The 24797-nt window shown below is 44.0% G+C and overlaps 1 protein-coding gene across 2 annotated transcripts in view; it reads left to right on the top strand.

Moving 5' to 3' along the window:
- Positions 1–24464, top strand: part of GGACT (gamma-glutamylamine cyclotransferase) — a 31730-nt gene extending 7266 nt beyond the window's left edge. For both annotated transcript variants that reach the window (XM_044287260.1, XM_044287261.1), the window contains exon 2: positions 23843–24464. In XM_044287260.1, coding sequence (XP_044143195.1) covers positions 23851–24309 — 459 coding nt within the window. In that variant the 5' untranslated portion in view covers positions 23843–23850 and the 3' untranslated portion in view covers positions 24310–24464. The remainder of the gene's footprint in view (positions 1–23842) is intronic.
- The last annotated feature ends 333 nt before the right edge of the window (positions 24465–24797 follow it).

Genomic DNA, 24797 nt, shown 5'->3' with positions numbered 1-24797 from the left:
ATTTAGGCATACAAAGGCATACATCACCAATAGTCAACTATGATAAAGACATGTTGACTTTCTATGGCCCGATGGAAGCCAAAAGGCCGATGTTTGGCATTTGTCATAGGAGAAGATTTATCAAACTGGTGTAAAGTAGAACTGGCTTGGTTGCTGTGGGCAACTAGGCCAGTTCTACTTTACACCCGTTTGATAAATCCCCATAACGCTCACAATTAACGTCAGCAGAACCTAGCACACATTTTGGTTTTGGGGTTCTTTTTGCAGTAGGGATCCAGGTTTGTGTCATGCTATTACCCCCAACTTTAACTTTGCCATAACTACCGTATATAACAGCTCTTGTGTGTTAAACTATACTAGGAAGAGCAGCTATCAGAAAACTGTCATCAACGGTCCCCATAAGCTTTCAGTCAATGATGGTGCCTATGCTCTGGCGGCACTGAGGGAACAGTCATGCAGAGTGTGACATCCCAACGCCTACTATCTGGACTTCACCCCTGTTCAGCCTCTATATTAGGGAATTATTGATACCGTGAAATATAACACCCTCCTCCAGTGTGAGAGTCTGATGCTTGTCTCCTGTTGTCTTTTAGGAGATTGTCTTTGGTTGGCGAGTAAGTCCAATTTTTGGGTAAAAGAATGGCTATAATAATAAATAAGAGTAGGACTATGCTGCCCGGTAAATAAAGGCAATGTGTCCTTTTAATGATAATTTCCGTTTAAGTATTTCCTGTGGTGCTGTGAGCAATTGTTCAGCAACTTCTATTTCATGGTGTTTAAGAAGAAACATTTTAAAGGGATTATACTTTTAAGAAAACTCTTTTCATTTATGCGTTAAAAATACCATCAAAAGAGTAATTTTGTAGAAGCCTACAAGCAATTTACTCTGTGATGCTCTTGTTTGTTTTTACAGACCAGAGTTCATAGTTTCTGAGAGAGCCACTGCTGAGAAGGGAGCATAACCCTTCGATTTCAAAGCAAGACTTCATTCCTTGGCTGCAGCTTGGGAAGGTGGCTCGCCGTTAACTTTTGAGAGACCCAGTAAGGTTTCGTAAGGGTCATTCAAAGCAGGAAACTCTTGTCTGTGACATAAAAAACTGTACATAACAAGACGAAAACTTTAAAAGACCAACAGGATACGATTCCAAGAGTGTGTTTTTGCACGTTGGCTAGTATTAACTCTTAGCTCCCTGTGGGATCCGGTTGTACATTACATAACAATACAGGAAGGCCTTGTGGTCAGCATATGGTTAAAGGGTAAACTAAAAGAACAAGTGGCCCTAGAAATAACTTCATTCAGACAGGCAGCACTGAAGTTTTAAGTTCAGTGTTCTTGTTTTTTCACCTGCATCCTTATAAGAGACTTCTAAAGGATGAATATGTAAGTATAGTACATGTGGTCACGGAGCCAAAACTAAACATTTTTTTGTCTCAAGAGAAAATTCAAGACTTGGAAAGAAAAAAAAAGAAAAAATCAAACAATGTGTATAGAAGACCATGCCTTTATCTTGAATATTATGAAACATGAATTCCTACACAAAGGTACAAATACATTTGTAAGAAACATATATGACAAAAAAATGAATGGGACATAGTTTGCAGTACATTTCCTGAGCATTGCATAGTGCAGGGATGCCCAACCTGCGTCCCTTCCGCTGCTGCAAAACTACAACTCCCAGCATGCCTGGACAGCCTAGAGCTATTAGGGCATGCTGGGAGTTGTAGTTTTGCAACAGCTGGAGGGCCGCAGGTTGAGCATCCCTGGCATAGTGTATGGAATTGTGCTAGCCTCGACGTGCCACAGCTCCTTCCATCTCCTGATCGGTTGGGCATCAGATCCTCACTGATCTGATATTATTGACCCATCTTGAAAAAACAATGGTAAAAGGTTAAAAAAAAAAAAACTAGTCAAACCACCACTAGGCAAAAATTCAAAAGACTTGTCTTCCTGCATTTGCTATTTCCCCTAGATTTTCAGCGCTCATCTGGAGCTAGAGTTTTTACCTCCAAAAACCGCTACCAATACCACAAAAGTACAATGCACAAAAAACCTCTTTCACACGAACAATACGGATTGTGTCAGGGTGCGTTCAGTGAAACTTGCACTATTTCTCAACCAAGTTCAGTCAGTTTTGTCTGCGATTGCATTCAGCGTTTCAGTTTTTTCTGCGCATGTGCAATCAGTTTTGATGCTTTGTTCCCAACTGTGAAAAAAGCTGAAGGTTTACAAACAACATCTCCTAGCAGCCATCATTGAAAAACGCACACTGCACCCGGACGCAATGCATTTTTCACTGAAGTCCCATTCACTTCTATGGGGCCAGGGCTGTGTGAAAAACGCTATAGAACATGCTGCGATTCTCACACAACGCAGAACTGATGCATGAAAATCACCGCTCATGTGCCCAGACCCATCGAAATGAATGGGTCACGATTCAGTGCGGATGCTATGCGTTCACGCTCGCTTGTGTGAAAGGGGCCTTAGGGTATGTTCACGGTAGAGGCCAAATCAGCTGCCAGTTCTGACTTGGAATGCCGCAGACCCGTTCACCGTTTAGCCCAATTGAATAGAGCTAAACCGGGGACTGGACACCTGTGGGGGCTTCCAGCAGCGTCTGTCCAGACTCCATGACTATCATCGCCCCCCTTCCTGTGATGTAGGGTTTCATCAGCATAGGGCACTATGATTGTGTCCCTGGTACATAGAGATGGCTCCTGGTACGGTTTACAATACAGTTAGGGTCCATTCACACGGACGTGTGTGTTTTGCGGTCCGCAAAACATGTACATCAGCGATGTGCGTTCTGCATTTTGCGGACCGCATATTGCCAGCACTTAATAGAAAATGCCTATTGTCCAAAATTGCGGACAAGAATAGGACATGTTCTACTTTTAAAGGGATCGGAATTGCGGACCCGGAAGTGCGCATCCGCAATTCCAGACCTGGGCAGCACATCGTGCTGCCCCATAGAAATGAATGGGTCCGCAATTCCGTTCCACAAAATGCGGAACGAAATTGCGGACGTGTGAATGGACCCTTAGCCTGCTACCAGGCTCACTACAGTCCTAGCATGTCAATTCAAGGGCATCCCTACTCTCAGTATACGGCTATATGCACACAACCGTTGTGTGTTTTGTGGTCCGTAAATTGAGGATCCGCAAAACACGGATGGCGTCCGTGTGCGTTCCGAAATTTGCAGAACGGCACGGACAGCCTTTAATATAACTGCCTATTCTTGTCTGCAAAGCGCGGACAAGAATAGGACATGTTATATTTTTTTTGCGGAGCCACGGAACGGAGCAACGGATGCGGAAAGCACACGGAGTGCTGTCCGCATCTTTTGCGATCCCATTGAAGTGAATAGGGCCGCATCCGAGCCGCCAAAACTGAGTCTCGGATGCGGACCAAAACAACGGCTGTGTGCATGAGGGCTAAATCATTGAGTCTACCTCAAATTTTCTCCTGCTATCAGGGATGGTGAGGTGACCATATTCAGGATATGCATACATTAGTACAGTGTTCCTGTATCATGGTGACAGCGCACACCTCAGGAGACCTGTCTCCTTGGCACACGCCTAGCTGTGTGCCAGGGCGCTCCAGCCAAACCACATCACCAGCAGGGAAGGGAGCGCGGCCTCGTCTTGTCACATGGTGCTGAGTCGCTGCCAGGCTGAGGGAGGAAGCCGGCACTGCTTGAGGAGACTTGAGCCCAGCTTGAGACGGGTAACAAGCTGTGTGTAGTAATGGAATATCCCCTAAACCTGGTGCAGTAAGAAAGTAACGTCATACTGTGGAGCAGTCCCCGCAATGGTTACCTCACACCACAGCTAATCCCATTACCTACTGCTGAGAGGCATATGTGAGAAGCTGCAGGCTGACAGATGTAGATACACCCTGAGGAATACAGCATGCCTCCCCACTTTGTGGAGGTCAAACAGCGACAATTAGGGTCCTTTGTGTGAACGATCCATATCTATGCACTTCAGTCGTTTTCTCTTACAAAATAGCGCAAAAATTATCTAAAATATAGAAATTTATTAAATCCCAACTGCATTAAATAATATAATAATATAAAAGATGGCCTCTAATATACAGAGATGAACCAGACAAGCACTTTCAGGGTCAATATTGTGAATGTAATAATGCAAATCTATATGTTACATTTAACCCCTTGGATACTAGAGTTTTTTTTTTTTTTTTGCGTTTTCATTTTTCTTCCTTATCTTCCTTGAGCCTTAACTTTTTTATTTTTCCATTCACTTATCCATATAAGGGCTTATTTTTTCGGGGACAAGTTGTACTTTCTAATGCCACCATTTAATATGTCATTCCAAATGGGGTGGAATTAGAAGAAAAATGCAATTCCTCCACCGTTTTGTCCCTACAGCATTCCCATTGCGGCAAAACTGACCAGTGCTCTTCATTCTCTGGGTCAATACGATTACAACGGTACCACATATGTATAGGTTTTTTATGTGTAAATAGTGTAAAGATAGATTAAAACTTTGAAAAAAAACATTTTTTTTATATCAACATATTCCGACCCCATAACTTTTTTATGGTTATACCTAGGGAGCTGTGTGGAGGATAATTTTTTGTGGGATGATCTGTAGTTTTTATTGATACCATTTTGAAGTGTGTGTGACTTTTTGATCACATTTTATTACATTTTTTGGGGGTAAGAGAAGAAATGAAAATATGGTGAAACATTTTGACCCATTGTTCCGTTATGCCATCCACCGTATTGGAAACATATTTTTATATTTTAATAGCTAGGGGTGTTTTCGGATGTGGTGAGGCCCAGGATGTTTATGTGTTTGTTATTTATGCATTTATTTTTTTATTCTCCGAAAAGGGGGGCAATTTAAATTTTTATGTATTTTATTTTTATTTATTTTTGTTTTTTTAATGCTTTTGTAGCCTGTTTTTGAGGCTACAAAACAAACTTTTTTTTTCCTTCAATATTACCACACTACATACAGGAGCATGATAATATGTGAATTGCTTATTTCTTATGTTGGCCTAAATAAGAATTGCAGCTTCCATACCCTGGGTCTCTTTAGAGAGACCCAGCATATTGAAATCAATATTGTGCTGCCCAGTAAATAATGCACCAACCCCTCCCCGTTGTGTGCCCAGTAGTGATCACAAACCCCCCCAAAAAAGGAACAAAATACCTGCCTCCAGCTGTCTGCTATGCAGGCTTCTCCCAACCTGCTGCTCTGGCTGTCTGTGTTACAGTACAGATGGTCACTAATGTAATTGCGACCTCCTGAGCCAGGTCTCTGGTGGCATGATGATGTAATCACGCCACCTGCGATAATGTCATCTCGACCATTCTGCACCTTACCACTGCCTCATAGGCCTCAGGCCTATGAGGCTAAATGGTGGGTCACAAGAGCCAATAATTCCTGTCCCTGCCATTCAACTCAGGGGCTCTACGTGGACCAGTACAAGATGATCCGCGGCCCGGTGGTTCAGGACCTCTGTGCAATCATCAGGTTGAATTTCCTATACAGTAACGTCATCTAATACATTAGTTGATAGGAAATTCAGTATATTCCAATGCAGTGTTGCCACATTAGAATATACCTTTGATAGGCCTGGTAACCTCCTACAGGTTCCGGCCTGTCACCACCAAGAAATAGCTTCATCGATCTCAGCACTGCACTCCATGGGAAAGCTGCCTCAGATGCCATGGTCACAATTGACCATGGCATCTGAGAGTCTAAATTTCTGCAGTCGGCATTATTGCCAATCACTCATGAATATTGTGTAAAACCGCAGAAACCCAGGGACTATGGAGCCCAATGCACTCATGAGCGGGCACCATTTTTAATGCTGGCGGGGTCTTTAAAAATGGTGCCCGCTCCTGAGCGCTGTGGGCGCCATAGCCGCGGGTGGCCACCTGCTTCTTAAAGCAGACACCCACGGCTAATGTCCGCAACCGGCAGTAATTCGGATTGGGGACATTTAACCCCTCAGATGCCGTGGTCAATCCTGACCACTGCATCTGAGCGCGTGAAACACCGGAAGCGCATGCTTCCGGTGGTGCTCTGGCTCCCCCGTTTGGTGATCAGAGGAGCTGGAGCATGTGTGCAGCAGCCCCCGTCTTTGTGAATGTCAGGAGGCTGCTGCATAGTATTTCCTTTGGAGCCCTTGCCTGTAATAGGGCTCCATAGGAAACTAGTAAAATCATTATAGATTCAAATGCAAGTGCATTGTAGTCTATGATAATAGCAATCTAATGATTGTTATATTTCTATAGAACTATCAAAAAGTGTAAAAATAAATAAATAAAAACATTCACATCACCCCCCCTTTTCCTAAAATAAAAATAAAAACGAAAAAATAAAAAATACACATCATGGGTGCGATGTGCAAAAACTCCCATAGTTTAAAAATACTAAATTATATTCCCCATATGTCAAAGAGCCAAACGTAAAAAAGCATCCAAATGGCCGATTCAGCGTTTTTGGTCACTTCATTTTCTACAAAAAAATTTATAAAAAGTGATCAAAAAGTCATACACACCCCAGAATGGTATCAATGAAAAGTTCAGATCACCCTGCAAAAAATTTGTCTCCATACAGCTCCGTAGACATAATTACAAAAAAGCTATAGGGGTCAAAATATGACGACCCAAAAAATAAAACAGATTCTTTTTCCCACTTTAAAAATTTTCACTATCTCTATCGTACTGACCTGTAGAATAAAAATAACCAGTTAGTTTTATCGTACATCATAAATAAAAACTGGTGGAATTGCTTTTTTTTTTTTTTCAAAATTTTACCCCATTTGGAACTTGTACCGCAAAAAACAAGCCCATATATGGCTATGTGAACAGACAAAAAAAAAGTTATGGCTCTGGGAAGGCAGGGAGCACAAAACGAAAACACAAAAAAAAAAAAACTCCGGGCCTGAAAGGGTTAAAGAGGCTAAGTTATCAAAATCAGTCAAGATGGAATTTGTCATAAATAATAATAAAATAACTTACGATCACCTGTTTCACCCCCTGCCGCTTCCAGCACTGCTACTCTGATTCTTCCCACTGCTGCCGCTGTGATGTGCTGGTATGCTGCCTATCACTCTCAGTATATGGCACGACTGCTGAGGCCAGTGACTGGCTGCAGTTGTCATGTCGGGTATACAGAGACGTAAATGCTGCAGCCAAGAACAGCCCAACGGGGAGGACTAGAGCCGCAATGCTGTAAGCTGTAGGAAATAAAATAGGCGAGTATACAGTGCCTCGCAAAAGTATTCACCCCCCTTGACTTTTTTCGTGTTTTGTTATATTACAGCCAGAAGCTCAATGTTTTGTTAATCTGAATTTTATGTGATGGATCAGAACACAATAGTCGGTGAAGTGAAATAAGAAAAATATATAAATAAAACTATTAGGGAATGTAGGATTAAATGGATCCCGCACTGTAAGAAGAGACACTACCCTTGGACACTACAATAGATGCATACTGATAAAACAATCATATTAAATGCAAGCTATATGTGCAGTGTTCTCACCTGCAATGATATGCTGTCAGTTGCCTCCAAGTTCCCGGTGAATATTGTTAGTATGATGCGTGTAACAATCCCAAGTCCTTTTTTCCTTCTTTTTTCTATTTGAGATAGTTCGCTCCGTCCTCTGGCTTCCCCTTTCCTGTGCACGCCGCACAGTAGTGGCAGCGCAGGAGTACCCCCTTTAACTTTGTTAAATAAAACTATTGTTTAGAAATAGAAAACAGAAAATTGTCATGTGCTTATGTATTCACCCCTTTTGTTAGGAAGCCCATAAAAAGCTCTGGTGCAACCAATTACCTTCAGAAGTCACATAATTAGTGAATTGATGTCCACCTGTGTGCAATCTAAGTGTCACATTATCTGTCATTACATATACACACCTTTTTTGAAAGGCCCAAAGGCTGCAACACCTAAGCAAGAGGCATCACAAACCAAAGACTGCCATGAAGACCAAGGAACTCTCCAAACAAGTAAAAGACAATGTTGTTGATAAGCACAAGTCAGGGTTAGGTTATTAAAAAAAATCCAAATCTTTGATGATCCCCAGGAGCACCATTAAATCTATCATAACCAAATGGAAAGAACATAGCACAACAGCAAACCTGCCAAGAGACGGCCGCCCACCAAAACTCACGGACCGGGCAAGGAGGGCATTAATCAGAGAGGCAGCACAGAGACCTAAGGTAACCCTGTAGGAGTTGCAGAGTTCCACAGCAGAGACTGGAGTATCTGTACATAGGACGACAATAAGCCGTACGCTCCATAGATTTGGGCTTTATGGCAGAATGGCCAGAAGAAAGCCATTACTTTTATTCTCATCAGACCAGAGCACCTTCCTCCATACATTTTGGGAGTCTCCCACATGCCTTTTCGCAAACTCATTGTGAGTTTGCGAAAAGGCATGTGGGAGACTCCCAAAATGTACGGAGGAAGGTGCTCTGGTCTGATGAGTATAAAATTGAACTTTTCGGCCAAAGAAAACACTGGTGCAAAACACATCACATGCTGGTGGCAGCATCATGCTGTGGGAATGTTTTTCAGCAGCTGGGACTGGGAAACTGGTCAGAGTTGAGGGACAGATGGATGGTGCTAAATACAGGGATATTCTTGAGCAAAACCAGTACCACTCTGTGCGTGATTTGAGGCTAGGACGGAGGTTCACCTTCCAGCAGGACAATGACCACAAACACACTGCTGAAGCAACATTTAAGTGGTTTAAGAGGAAACATGTAAATGTGTTGGAATGGCCTAGTCAAAGCTCAGATCTCAATCCAATAGAAAATCTGTGGTCAGACTTAAAGAATGCTGTTCACAAGCGCAAACCATCCAACTTGAAGGAGCTGGAGCAGTTTTGCAAGGCGGAATGGGCAAAAATCCCAGTGGTAAGATGTGGCAAGCTCATTGAGACTTATCCAAAGCGACTTGGAGCTGTGATTGCCACAAAAGGTGGTTCTACAAAGTATTGACGTTAGGGAGGTGAATAGTTATGCACATTGACTTTTTTCTGTTATTTTGTCTTATTAGTTGTGTGCTTGCATGTTCTGTAGATTTAATGATGCAAATACTCAAACAATCCATGTTAATTCCATGTTGTGAGGCACCAAAATACGAAAAAAAAAAATATATATATATACAGTTGCAAGAAAAAGTATGTGAACCCTTTGGAATGATATGCACAAATTGGTCATGTGATCTGATCTTCATCTAAGTCACAACAATAGACAATTACAGTCTGCTTAAACTAATAACACAAAAATAATTAAATGTTACCATGTTTTTATTGAACACACCATGTGAACATTCACAGTGCAGGTGGAAAAAGTATGTGAACCCCTAGACTAATGACATCTCCAAGAGGTAATTGAAGTGAGGTGTCAGCCAACTGGAGTCCAATCAATGATATGAGATTGGAGGTGTTGGTTACAGCTGCCCTGCCCTATAAAAACCACACACCAGTTCTGGGTTTGCATTTCACAAGAAGCATTGCCTGATGTGAATGATGCCTCTCACAAAAGATCTCTCAGAAGACCTACGGTTAAGAATTGTTGACTTGCATAAAGCTGGAAAGGGTTATAAAAGTATCTCCAAAAGCCTTGTCTGTTCATCAGTCCACGGTAAGACAAATTGTCTATAAATGGAGAAAGTTCAGCACTGCTGCTACTCTCCCTAGGAGTGGCCGTCCTGTAAAGATGACTGCAAAAGCACAGCGCAGACTGCTCAATGAGGTGAAGAAGAATCCTAGAGTGTCAGCTAAAGACTTACAAAAGTCTCCTGCATATGCTAACATCCCTGTTAGCGAATCTACGATACGTAAAACACTACACAAGAATGGATTTCATGGGAGGATACCACAGAGGAAGCCACTGCTGTCCCAAAAAAACATTGCTGCACGTTTACAGTTTGCACAAGAGCACCTGGATGTTCCAGAGCAGTACTGGCAAAATATTCTGTGGACAGATGAAACCAAAGTTGAGTTGTTTAAAAGAAACACACAACACTATGTCTGGAGAAAAAGAGGCACAGCACACCAACATCCAAACCTCATCCCAACTGTGAAGTATGGTGGTGGGGACATCATGGTTTGGGGCTGCTTTGCTGCATCAGGGCCTAGACAGATTGCTATCATCGAAGGAAAAATTAATTCCTAAGTTTATCAAGACATTTTGCAGGAGAACTTAAGGCCATCTGTCCACCAGCTGAAGCTCAACAGAAGATGGGTGTTGCAACAGGACAATGACCCAAAGCATAGAAGTAAATCGAGAACAGAAGAAAATACGCCTTCTGGAGTGGCCCAGTCAGAGTCCTGCCCTCAACCCGATTGAGATGCTGTGGCATGACCTCAAGAAAGCGATTCACACCAGACATCCCAAGAATATTGCTGAACTGAAACAGTTCTGTAAAGAGGAATGGTCCAGAATTACTCCTGACTGTTGTGCATGTCTGATCTGCAACTACAGGAAACGTTTGGTTGAAGTTATTGCTGCCAAAGGAGGTTCAAACAGTTATTAAATCCAAGCGTTCACATACTTTTTCCACCTGCACTGTGAATGTTTATATTGCGTGTTCAAAAAAACATGGTAACATTTAATTCTTTGTGTGTTATCAGGGCCGTCTTTAATATTGATTGGACCTTGGGCAAAAATTTACTTGGGCCCCCTGGATCCCGCCTTTCCACACCTTAGCATGCAATCACGCCCTCCACCACAACACACACACAAAAAATCCACACATCTGGTAGAGTCCAGTGAATGACTGTAAATACTTCCAGTTCTGAAGACTCCAGCGGCTCAGGATCAGTGCTCTGGGCTGGAAGTGGGCACCGCTCTGCAGGAAGGAGACCAGGGCTCGGCTCACCCTAGTGTTACAGTGCACCCCAGCACCCCACAGTATGCAGTATAGCACCCTATAGTATACAGCACCACACAGTATGCATTTTAGCACCCCACACTATACAGTACCCCACAGTATATAGTAGAGCAGTATAGCAGCCCACAGTATACAGAACCTCACGGTATACAACACTTCACTGTATACAGCCCCCCACACTATACAGTACAGCAGTATAGCACACCCCCCCCCCACATTATACAGGCCCCCCACAGTATACAGCCCACCACATAGTATACAGCCCACCACACAGTATACAGGCCGCCACCCCCCCCCCCCCCCACAGTATACAGCCCACCACACAATATACAGCCCATTACACAATATATAGCCCACCAACACAATATACAGCCCACCACACAGTATACAGCACCCCACTATACAGTAGTTTACAGTATATTAACATAACAGCCCCTGTCACCTTTTTCTGATGTAATCTTTACACAAAAAAGCTCCACAGTTAACTTCTGCAACACTCAGTAGGACCTGTGATGACCTCATAGCCATGTGACCAGTAATTGCTAGGTTACTGGTCACATGGTAATGATGTCATTAAGGTCCTAGAGCAAAACTCATTAAGGTCCTAGAATTAAGATCATTAACACAGTACGATCATGATGCCTGTGTAGCCGACAGCCTGACACCAGGGGCAGTAGCTAGCAGGGCTCAAGAGGCAGCTGCCTTGGGCCCCCCAGGAGCAACTGGGCTCAGGGCAGCTGCCCCCTTTTGCCCCTTGGTAAAGACGGCCCTGTGTGTTATTTGTTTAAGCAGACTGTGATTGTCTATTGTTGTGACTTAGATGAAGATCAGATCACATTTTATGACCAATTTGTGCAGAAATCCATATCATTCCAAAGGGTTCAAATACTTTTTCTTGCAACTGTATATATATATATATATATATATATATATACACGCTAAACATAGTGCTCAGACATGTGCATGAAGACTAAGCAGGGTAAAACAGCCCCCTTTGGGGACATTGTACACGGAGCAGCTCTACTCTGCCTGAGACACCCAACAATCGCATGGTCACTGGGTGCACACAGGAAATGGCATTGAGCTTTATGTACCGAGCAAATAAACCGCTTGTGTCCTCCTTGAGATCCTCAGCAGTAGCAGGAGCTTTAATCCCACACCGTACATGTACAATGCTCGGATTAAAGCCCAACAGCAAGCACAGTCCGGATTCAAGACCAAGCACTATACATGTACGGCACCTGGTCATTATGGACAAGGGTGTAACTATATCCATAGCATTTCCTCTGGGAACCATTGTATTTTTTGTGGGCAATTACAATATGATGGTGTTTTGCTATAACATGGGCTTTATGATATATGGTGCTATTATAAATACTGCTTCCTAAGCCTCCTGCACACGAACATGTGCTGCCCGTTGCCGTATTGCGGATAGCATTTGCGGATCTGCAACACACAGGCGCCGTTCCGTGGGCATTTTGTTTCACAGCTGCAGACCCATTCACTTCAATAGGTCCACAAATCCAGAGATGCGGAACAGAAGCACGGACGGAACCCTATGGAAGCACTGTGGAGTGCTTCCGTGGGGTTTCGTCCCGTACTTCCATTCCGCAAAAAGATAGAACATGTGCTATCTTTTTGCAGAATGGGCGGATCACGGACCCATTAAAGTGAATGGGTCCACGATCCGCTGCGGCTGACCCACGGTCGGTGTTCGTGCTTTGCGTTCATGTGCAGGACGCCTAATGCTGCTGTTTTCATTTTCTTATACTAGATTGTGGGGGCCATCTTTATGGTGCTATGGCACCATCTGAATCATAGTTATGCCCCGGATAATAAAATTAAAGTATAGTTTCTGAAAGTAGACATCTGGCACTTTTTCAAAATAGCACTTTCTACACACAGACACTTTTATGCAACTTTGTGTCAAAGTAGGGCTCAGCGATTATGACAAAAATAAAATTGTGATTAAATGAACATGTAACCTTCTCACCGGGATTTTGGGTATAGAGCTGAGGACATGGGTTGCTAGATGGCCACTAGCACATCCGCAATATCCAGTCCCCATAGCTCTGTGTGCTTTTATTGTGTAAAAAAAACTGATTTGATACATATGCTAATTAACATAAAAGAGTCATATCTTACTTGTGTGACCAGAGAAGAGTCATATTTTCAAGCTCTGACTCATCCCAGGTTAAGGATCTATTCACACGTCCGTGTGTGTTTTGCGGATCCACGGATCCGCAAAACATGGACGTCGGCGATGTGCGTTCCGCATTTTGCGGACTGCACATCGCCGGCATTCTCATAGAAAATGCCTTTTCTTGTCCGCAATTGCGGACAAGAATAGAACATGTTCTATTTTTTTCGGGATCGGAATTGCGGACCTGGAAGTGCATATCCGCATTTCCGGATCTGGGCAGCACATCGTGCTGCCCCATAGAAATGAATGGGTCCGCCATACCGTTCCGGAACGAAATTTGCGGACGTGTGAATGGACCTTAATTTGCATATATATCAAATCGGGGGGTTTCTACACAATAAAAGCACACAGAGCTATAGGGACTGGGTATTGCGGATGTGCTAGCGGCCATCTAGCAACCCATGTCCTCAGCTCTATACCCAAAATCCCGGTGACAAGTTCCCTTTAATTATTAAATGATTATTTGGGTTGTGGCTTGGAGCATGACCCGGGGTATGGCTTAGCACAGGGTGCTATTGGGGATACTCCTGTGTACTTGTACATATGCTTAACCCCTTCCCGATATGTGTGTCATATGTTGGGTCTTTAAAGATGGCATCTGCTCCAGAACGGAGCAGAATGCTTCATACAGCAGGCACCCGTGGCTAATGTCTGTGATGGGTGGTAATGGCGATCGCAGACATTTAACCTCTCAGATGCCATGGTCAAACCTGAACAGGGCATCAAAGCGTGTAATACCGGAAGCACACGCTTCCTGTAATGCTCTTCCCGTGTGGCGATTGGATGAACCCGGAGCGTGTAAAGAACCCTGTTAGAAAGAGATTGTTATGTACCATAAGATCTCTGATTTTCATTTTTGCATTAATCATGGGATAGCCCCTTTAAAGGGGTTCTGCACTTTCAATTAACTGATGATCTATCCTCTGGATAGATCATCAGCTTCTGATCGGCGGGGGTCCGACACCCGGGACCCCCGCCGATCAGCTGTTTGAGAAGGCAGCGGCGCTCCAGCAGTGCCGCGGCCTTCTCACTGTTTACCGCCGGGCCGCCCGCCCACTGACGTCACGACTTGTATCAACTAGAGTGGGCGCGGCTAAGCTCTGTTCACTTGAGCGGGCGGCCTGGCGGTAAACAGTGAGAAGGCCGCGGCGCTGCTGGAGCGCCGCTGCCTTCTCAAACAGCTGATCAGCGGGGGTCCCGGGTGTCGGACCCCCGCCGATCAGATGCTGATGATCTATCCAGAGGATAGATCATCAGTTAATTGAAAGTGCAGAACCCCTTTAACAATGAAATTCCTAAACCTAATATAATGCATTTACTAAGGCTGCTTTACGCAGGTATAGTATGTGTTCTTTATTATCTGCAGTTCTCAGCCAGTGCTGTATAAATTGCCAAACTAAGCCCCAAATGCTCATGGCTCTCTTTCTTGTCTGAACCCTGCGGTGTGCCCAAACAGCAGTTTATGACCACATAGAGGGTATTGTTGTACTCAGAAAAAAAATATTTTTCATATTACCATTTGTTAAAATGAAAAATCTGGGGCTAAAGCAACATTTTAAGGGAAGAAATAAAATTTAACATTTTCTCGCAGCCAAGTTATTGCAATTCTTTGAAATGGCTGGGGTCAAAGAACTGACTACAGCCATCGATAAATTCCTTGAGCGGTGTAGTTTCCAAAATGTCACTTCTTGGGGATTTCCACTGTAGGGATACCTCAGGGTCTCTTTAAATGTGACATGTCTTCAGAAAACCATTCCAACAAAATCGGCCCTTTAAAAACCATATGGCATTCCTTCCATTCTGAACCCTGCCTGTGCCCAAGTTTTTGGTAATCTTGAACAAGCCCTTTAATGGATCATGCTACATGGTTTGGTAGCACTTTTCTAATAAATTCATAAAGTATTGTTTACAGTCATATACCTATATGATGGGCAAATTGAACTGCTCAGCAACTGTCAATGTGTCAAAACAGGCCAACATACTAGCTTGTCAGACTTCACACCAGTCTAGAATAATCAATCTCAATGCAAAGTGTCAGCTAAAGTAGTGTAAAGCCTACCCCAGAAGACTGTGTTATCAGTATGCAGTGATTAGTACCAAACAGAAGTGATCCAAAGAAGGACAACTGGTGACAGCATCATGGGTGCCCAAAGCTCATCGATGCATTAAAGGATGGTTTCGTCCGATCCCACTAGAGCTATTGTAGCATAAATTGCTAAAATAAAAAAATATATATATGTTAAAGGGTCACTGAGCTTTCATAGAACTTTTGATTTGTCATAGTGACCTATCAAAAGTTTTGATTGGTGTGGGTCTGAATGTTAATACCCCCACCGATCGCTAGAAGGAGGAAAGAGAAGCACTTGCATGCTGCGCTCTCTTTGTTGCAGGACATAGAATTGAGATAGGTCCATAGACTTTCTATTGAGTCCGTCTCATTTCCTCTACTACAGGTAATTGGTACGAGTTGGTGGACAGGGACTGACTGGGAACTTAAAGTTGCCCTGGAAAAAACACTAAAAGTGGCCCTGTTTTGCAGTTGGGTCCAAATTGATGGAAGGCAGGGCCAACAATACCATATTGTGGCATATTATATCACCCCAACAGAGTCAAATACCACAGTCCATCACAAAATACTGCCAGCAGCACAAAATACATCCCCATAAACTTCCACTGGCCGGCGGTGAGGAGGGCTCAGGCGTCCCCCTGGGTATCGGCCCACCGGGAAATTTCCCTGTAAGCGCTATGGCCAATCTGCCTCTGTTGGTGGATACCTGGAGATTGGTAGTGTGACCAGTGATTGTGAAGCTGTTCTGTAACGTATATAACTTTGCCTCCCTCTTCTGTAGGGTCTGTCCTGGCTGTAAAGCACAATGGGTGTACTACAGTGAGACAGTTGTATGTGATGTCACCGGGCTTTTATGTTTCTTAATTGGACACATTAATGTTCATCAGTACATTCTCGGATGCAATGCCTTTTTTGTGCCTTCTCTCACTTAATTTTCTAAGAGCTTGCTTCATCCATTTCAAATTTATTAGTCTTGACATCTAAACTCTTAGATTCGAACCATTTTATTCACAATTCATTTTTCTGATTCAGAGTGAACATGAGTGCCCTAATCCTCTTACGAGAATTAATTGCATGTTTTAGTACTCACCTTTGACCCCTCTGTAGTTCCTTCTAGGGCAGGTTTCTTCCTAAAGCAGCCTCGCTGGTTACTGAAAACATGGCTATAAAGGTAATAATTCCTATAATAAAAGACGAGACACAGCTCTTTGTTATTAGAATAATGGACCTCGTGACTGCAAGATTTGAAGGAAATTGTTGTAATGAAAAGAAAATTATATTCCTGGCTTTTATTCAGTAGCCATTGACTAAGAATACCTATATGAATGGCTATAGCTAAGGGGGAATTCACATCAGCGTTCGCAATCCCATTTTGCTTTCCATTATAACGGAAAATAACGGAATTAAAAGACTGAATTCAAAACGGAAACCTTTAGAGACATTCCTTTTGTATCTGTTATAATAGAGGTCTATGGGCAAGCATGACAAATATGTCTGGTTTCTGTTATCCAGGACGGAAAAGAAAGTCCTGTCCCGTAGCGCTTTACAGACATTGGCTTCAAGCTGTCCCCAATGGGGCTCACAATCGAAGGTCCCTATCAGTATGTCTTTGGAGTGTGGAAGGAAACCGGAGTACCCAGAGAAAAACCCCCGCAAACACGGGGAGAACATACAAACTCCACAAATCCTTGGTCGGATTTGTACCTAGGACCCCAGCATTGCACAACACCAGTGCTAGCCACTATGCTGCACATAGCTTAGTAGTTTATGGTGGTATCACTTCATATGGAGATTTCTGTTAGGATGCTCCATCAAACACAATAGGGGACATTTATCAAGCCCTATACGCCACAATTGTGGCATAAAAATGTTGCAAATTAAGGCGCACAGCAGCTGTGCACCATAATCAGGGCCGTCTTTACCAAGGGGCAAAAGGGGCAGCTGCCCTGGGCCCAGTTGCTCCTGGGGGGCCCAAGGCAGCTGCCTCGAGCCCTGCTAGCTACTGCCCCGGGTGTCAGGCTGTTGGCTACACAGGCATCATTATCGTACTGTGTTAATGATCTTAATTCTAGGACCTTAATGAGTTTTGCTCTAGGACCTTAATGACATCATTACCATGTGACCAGTAACCTAGCAATTACTGGTCACATGGCTATGAGGTCATCACAGGTCCTACTGAGTGTTGCAGAAGTTAACTGTGGAGCTTTTTTGTGTAAAGATTACATCAGAAAAAGGTGACAGGGGCTGTTATGTTAATATACTGTAAACTACTGTATAGTGGGGTGCTGTATACTGTGTGGTGGGCTGTATATTGTGTGGTGGGCTGTATATTGTGTGGTGGGCTATATATTGTGTAATGGGCTGTATATTGTGTGGTGGGCTGTATACTGTGGGGGGGGGGGGGGTGGCGGCCTGTATACTGTGTGGTGGGCTGTATACTGTGTGGTGGGCTGTATACTGTGGGGGGCCTGTATAATGTGGGGGGGGGCTGTATAGTGTGGGGGGGGGCCTGTATAGTGTGGGGGTGGGCTGTATAGTGGGGGGGGGGGTGCTATACTTCTGTACTGTATAGTGTGGGGGGCTGTATACAGTGAGGTGTTGTATACCGTGAGGTTCTGTATACTGTGGGCTGCTATACTGCTCTACTATATACTGTGGGGTACTGTATAGTGTGGGGTGCTAAACTGCATACTGTGTGGTGCTGTATACTATAGGGTGCTATACTGCATACTGTGGGGTGCTGGGGTGCACTGTAACACTAGGGTGAGCCGAGCCCTGGTCCACTTCCAGCCCAGAGCACTGATCCTGAGCCGCTGGAGTCTTCAGAACTGGAAGTATTTACAGTCATTCACTGGACTCTACCAGATGTGTGGATTTTGTGTGTGTGTGTTGTGGTGGAGGGCGTGATTGCATGCTAAGGTGTGGGAAGGCGGGATCCAGGGGGCCCAAGTAAATTTTTGCCCAGGGTCCAATCAATATTAAAGACGGCCCTGACCATAATTTGCGACTTTTTGAGGTACTCTGCGCTTTTCTGAAGTGCCGAGAAAAGGGGTATGGCTTTGCATCGCCGCCGCATTTACTATAACTTTCACCAGAAAGTGGCGGAAGTTATAGCTGAACTTTACGCTGGTCTGTAGGCTTCTGCCTCTTAACAAATCAGGCGCATCTCACACCAGCGCAGGGATAGATCCACCAGTTGTCACGGCTGAGGATGGGGAAAACCCTCAGCTGTGCGATGACAGAAGATGGTAGTCACGACTTGGCCAGAACCACAGAATTAGGGAGCAGGTCACCTCCTATTGCTTCCCTAATCTGACCCTAACTCCTAGCGACATTAGCCGACCTTGAAGGTAGGAGGACTCATGCTCTGGAACCTCGGGTCAGATTAGGGAAGCAATAAGAGGTGACCTGCTCCCTAATTCTGTGGTTCTGGCCAAGTCGTGAGTACCATCTTCTGTCATCGCACGGCTGAGGGTTTTCCCCATCCTCAGCCGTGACAGTATGACCACAAGGGTGGCCCCCACTGGCAGATGGAATTACCAGGAGGGTGTCTCCAGCAAAGCATGGCTGAAGAACCCCTCAGCTTCTGATCTCCAAAGAGGCTTTATAGCCCAAAGTGGCCACACCCACACAGACACACACAGGAGAGGGAATTAACCCTTCCAACACTAACCAGGGAGTGAAACCACTTAAAGGGGAAGTGTCCAAAAGAAGATCACACTGCAGCTGTTACCGCAGGCAACGACATGGGTGGCAACCATGTCCTGGGAGTCAGCCAGAAGGCCGAGACACTGCCACCACATGTACACCATACCAAACGTTGCCACGGGCAGCCACAGTGAAGGGAAGAGTAACAGTGCACACCTAACATAACACCTAGTGCACACCAGACATACAAAGTGCATAACATACACACACACCTAACTGAGAGGTTGCTAGGTGCAACCGCATGAACATTGCCGCAAGCTGCCTAGCACCAGCTGAGGCTGCTCTACTGCGACAATACAAAATAACTTGTTGCCCGCGGCAACCACAAGTGAGGCAGCACACTAGCGGCCCTCACCTGTGGTTGAACACCCAATAACAAACCACAGGCAACAGCATGCGGTTCAGGAGTCACGACCATGACCATGGCCGTGACACCAGTCTTGATGATGTTGTAATTAATGTTATGTAGCCTTTAACTCCTGGACTGTCAAAATAAAATTAAGCCTGAATTTCAGTTCCATGGCTGCTAACCATGGCAGCTATAAGTTAGCTCTTTCTTGTCCAAGGTACAAAAGGAAAAAGCCTTTCCAAATGACCTCTAACATCATCAAAAAACTATATCCTCTTCCTATATATTCACGTGTTTGGATGCAGGCTGGACAATTGGATTTTACATTTCCTTTTTTACACAATTGAGCAATTATTTGTTACTTTGGCAGATAGTGTTCTGGATTTTTTATTTTTTTTGTCTGACCAAAATAAGTGTTCAGCTACACAACGACATTTGTTGCATGACAATAAGTCACGTAACGCGTGGTAGATTGGTCCCGACATACCCAGTTCAAACAGTGGATTTCCATTGAGCAATTCACATCCCGGACTCCTTTGGCCCTTCTGCCATGGACAGACAGGAAGGTCCCTAGTGACCTCTCCTCTCATCCTCTCATAGGCCCTACCCTGGCTCAATTCCGTAAATACCAACAGATCCCTACAATCTCCCCCACGCCCTCCCCAATGTTCCCTGTCCTGGGACACCCGGACTTCCCGGCGGGTAGCTCAGGGGGCCCGTTTGCTCGGTGGAGATCGAGTGGTAAGTGTCAGGCACCATTCTTTAGAACATCTGGTAGGTGGCTTACTTACTCAGAGCTATTAGGACTGACGGATCCCTGCCCTCTAGGTCCCTGGAGATCGAGACAGCTCCATCACTTCCTTTCCTCAATCCCTTCCTCTCAGGGGTCTGACAGGGCACTCACTCCTTTTCAAAAGACGTGTATTGGCTCCGGCCTTTATCGGCACTCGCTTTCAGAATTATACAAGGCATTGGTAACGCCGGGTTCGGACTATCTCCCCTCTTACTCAGCCAAATGGGCCCGGGACTTGCAGATGGATATCTCCTCCGACCAGTGGCTTAGGATTTTCCGATTTGCCCATAAATCTTCCGTTGCCAGTAGATATCAGGAGGCCAGTTACAAAGTGCTGTCAAGATGGTACTATGTCCCGACCCGTCTCCAGAGGATGTTCCCGTCGGCATCTCCTCTATGCTGGCGATGTGACTCCCAACAGGGCTCCCTCCTACATATCTTCTGGCAATGTGACAAAATCAAACCTTTCTGGGACTCTGTTCATGAGACCCTGGCCTCCATTTTTCCCTTTTCAATTCCTAACACACCAGAGTTTTTCTTGCTCTTTCTCTCGGATTTGCCGTTGATCCTGTTTCAGCGGTCCTGTCTACGTCACCTGGTTATAGCAGCTAGGTCTTGTGTCCCTGCGAGGTGGAAGTCTGCCTCTCCTCCCTCCATGGGAATGTGGATCCAGAGGGTTGAAGAGATACGGAGAATGGAGGAACTCACGGCATCTTTGCACGGTGGTAACAGAGCTTTTGTTGCTACGTGGTCCCCTTGGTTCACCTTTCAGGACTCTTCGGAGTATCGGAATCTGCTGGCTTGAGAGTCTCGTTTGGACACTCCTGTACACTTCTCTCATCCCCCCCTGCTACCTTAACCCTTTGTCCCTTAATGCCTCCCTGGTGTCTTTGTCCTGTGTCTCTCCCCCCCCCCCCCCCCCCCCATTCATGTTGTTGTTCATTGAATTTTTCTTTATTTTTATGCTGAGGCCATGTCTTCTTTGGCCCTTTGTTTCTCCTTTTTTTTATTCTATATGGTACATATCAGATGTGTCACGGTGCGTTAGTGTCACAATAGGCTGCATATCAAACACTGTCTTATGTGCTGTAATTGTTTGTGCATTGTTGGATTATGCTTAAGGATGACAGTCGGCATAGGCCCGACTACTATTTTTTGTTGTATGTGACTCAACATGCCATGATTTTGTTTCCTTTGCGAAATAGAAATAAAGAATAAAAAAAAAAAAGACAATAAGTCACGCGACAAAACGGCACAACTACACTGCGACGTGTTGCACAACACAAACTCGGATGGATTTTTGTGCAACTGTAGTGCCGCAGTCGCTAGATATCACATGTCACAGTTCAACACCATAGACTATTATTACAAAAAATGTTGCGTGACATTACTGTGACAAATAGTCACGCAACAAATGTCATCATGTAGCTCTAACCTTAGGCCTCATGCACACGGGTCGGCAATCCATGGCCGCCGGCCGTGTGCACCCCGCATCACGAATGCAGACCCATTTACTTGAATGGGTCCGCAATTCCAGAGATGCGGAACGGAGTAACGGAACGGAACACGGGAAGCACTATGGAGCGCTTCTGTGGTGTTTCTTTCCGTTATTCCGCACCGCAAAAAAATATGACATGTCATATTCAAGTTGAATGGGTCCAGCCTGCTGCATGTATAATTGCTGGGCACAATGCACATAATTTGTATACCAGCACACATTTAAAGGGGATAGCCAGGAAATGATGATGAGTTGACCTCTCCTCAGGATTGTATTCAAATCAAAGTTGATGGCAGCATCTCCATTAGAAGATCTTTATTCATAATGGGTCCATAGAAAAATCTACCAAAAAGCCAAAGAAAGTGCAACATTTGACTACATAGTAGTCTTTTTCAAGCATAATGTAGAGTTAACATTGGAAGTTTATAAAGTGAGCTGGTATCTCGGTCATCACAAGACAGCTACGGATTTCCCCTGGGGTATACAGTCAAAAGCAAACCTTTGTTAGATTAATCGGAGGTTACCCATTTTGTCGCTCCCAGATGAAAATCTGACACAACATTCCCGTGCACGATGGAGATCCAATGCAGTCCGTCCTCCACCTATCAATAAAAATAAAAACAGTATATTAAAAATAACTCCATACATAAATCCTTGGCCATATACTGATAAGACATATCTACATTAATCAATACCACTTACATTAAATTCAATATTCATCCCATGGGGCTGTTTTCAGGCAATTATCTTATGTAGGGGCTCAGTGATTGTGGCATGAGGTGACTGTTTGATTGGTACTATTTTGGAGTACATACTACTTTTTGGTCATTTGGTAGTGCACTTTTTGTGATGTATGGTGACAAACAAATTGATTATTTTTTTATTTTATTTTATGGTTTTCACCTGACCGGGTAAATCATGTGATATTTTTATAGAGCAGATTGTAACGGATGCGGCAATACCTAATTTGTCTATTTTTTTTATATTTATTTTGGTTTTAATGTCTGCATTTTCTGAAAGCCATATTGATGACTGTTTGATTGGTACTATTTTGGGGTACATACTACTTTTTGATCATTTAGTATTACACTTTTTGTGATGTAAGGTGACAAAAAAAGGATTTTTTGGCACGGTTTTTATTTTTTTCACAGTGTTCACCAGACAGGTTAGCGCTCATGTGATTCATCAGCTGATGAAGGCTGGATGGGCCAATACGCATCCTCAATATGTATCTGCATTGATGTAATTAACAAAGAGATGTTTTGAAGACAAAGAGCGTCTGCTGAGATATTTTGATTGGCTTGGGGGTGCCATGGCAACCATCGGGTCCTCGCCACCGCAGCGCGAGGACCCGATGGATGAGGACAGTGAGCGCAAACCTCCCATATGACCGCGCCACCGCATGTGGGGGAAGAGAAGGACCGCAGGACAAGATTTCTTGTCCTGGTGCACAAAGTACCAGCCATTTAGGACGAGCATTCTCGGCTTGGGTTCTTAAGGGGTTATGGCTGTATTAAGACTGGCTAACTGTACAATACAAGGTATTCAGGATGTAACATCCAAGTTCCTTTTGGTTTTTATTAAGGATGTGCATTAGGTTCAGTAGAACCATAGATCATCTAGGAGCACATGCTTAAAGGGGTTGTCCTATCTCATACATTGCGGGCATATCGCTAGGATATGCCCCCAACATCTGATAGGTGTGGATCCCACATCTGGGACCCACATCCATCTTTAGAATGGAGCCCATTTGCGCAGTTATTTTCAGAAGTCCTTTTGCAATCAATGGGAAGTGCACTTCTATGGGGCTGACGGAAAAAGCACCGTTCTAAAGATAGGGGTGGTCCTAGAGTTGGGAACCGCACCTATTAGATATTGGGGGTACATCCTAAGGATATTCCCCCCAATGTATGAGATGTGACAACCCCTTTAAGACTGAAGTCAGACTTGGCTTTCGAAAAGCAAAAGTGAAGACTTAGGGTGTCATTTATTAACCTGAACTACACCTATATTAGGGTAGGGGGATGGGCCGATAGGCCCGTCTCATTAATCATTTTGTACACCGGGTTTAGGAGTAGAAAATGGTCTAAGTATCAGCCAGCTAGAAAGCTTTCTTCCATTTAGAAGCGGAGCTGGATGCGCCGAAGTTATGTAGAGGCTGGCGACTCTTCATAACTTCAGCGATCCAGTGCAGGGCTGCAACTCTGGTCTTAATAAATGACCCCCCAGAGTATTTAATAATTAGCATTTGTAGATCTGTTAAATCGGTATGAAAAATAAAAAAAAACTTGGAGACTCATCTAACTTGAAAAATGTTTTTATCGTATTTTCAATATAGGAGATAAAATGAATTACATCTTTGTATATGGAACTCTTAAGAAGGGGCAACCAAACTATCACCAGATGACTGATCCAAACAATGGAGAAGCAGTATTTAAAGGCACAGGAAGAACAGTTGACAAGTATCCACTGGTAATAGCTCAAAATGGCAATATACCATTTCTCATGAATGTTCCAGGAACCGGCCACCATATTGCTGGAGAGATATATTCGGTTGATGACCAGATGCTACAATTCCTGGATGAATTTGAAGGCTGTCCAGACATGTACCAACGCACTATTAAGAGGATTGAAATATTGAAGTGGGGAGGTAAAGATGATTCACCTGAGGGGAGAGCAGCTGCTAACACCATAGAGTGTTTTGTCTACAGCACTACAAGCTACCAGCCGGAGTGGCTCAGTCTACCTTACCTCGACTGCTATGATTCCTATGGGACACATGGCCTTCCTTATAATAATCGTTAGTAGAGATAATAGGTTTGATCACGTAACTACAGTAGTCACTATTTAAATTTGATTGAACTACCTCTTCATGGAAATCTACATTATTTCACTTTGAATGATAAAATGTATTTTTACAATTACACTTCTTTTCAATAAATTACCGTATATAAATCAAGTATTGTATGTCATCTTACTGAAGCGAATGAAAATCACATGTTATCACAGCCATTAATCACATGTACATAATAGTTTATCCTTGAAGTCTATTTTGGTTAACTGGAAAATAGTTTATTGAGGGATTTCAATGAATAAGGCCTCGTGCACATGACCGTGGTGTGTTTTGCGGTCCAAAAAATCGCGGATCCGTCAAAACACGGATGGCGTCCGTGCGCGTTGCGCAATTTTCAATATAAATGCCTATTCTTGTCCGCAAAGCGTGGACAAGAATAGGACATGTTATATTTGTTTAGCGGGGGCCACAGAACGGAGCAACGGATGCGGACAGCACA

This window comes from Bufo gargarizans, chromosome 3 (assembly GCF_014858855.1).
Source record: "Bufo gargarizans isolate SCDJY-AF-19 chromosome 3, ASM1485885v1, whole genome shotgun sequence".
Classification (NCBI taxonomy): Eukaryota; Metazoa; Chordata; class Amphibia; order Anura; family Bufonidae; genus Bufo; species Bufo gargarizans.
This window is presented reverse-complemented; position numbering and strand designations above follow the sequence as displayed.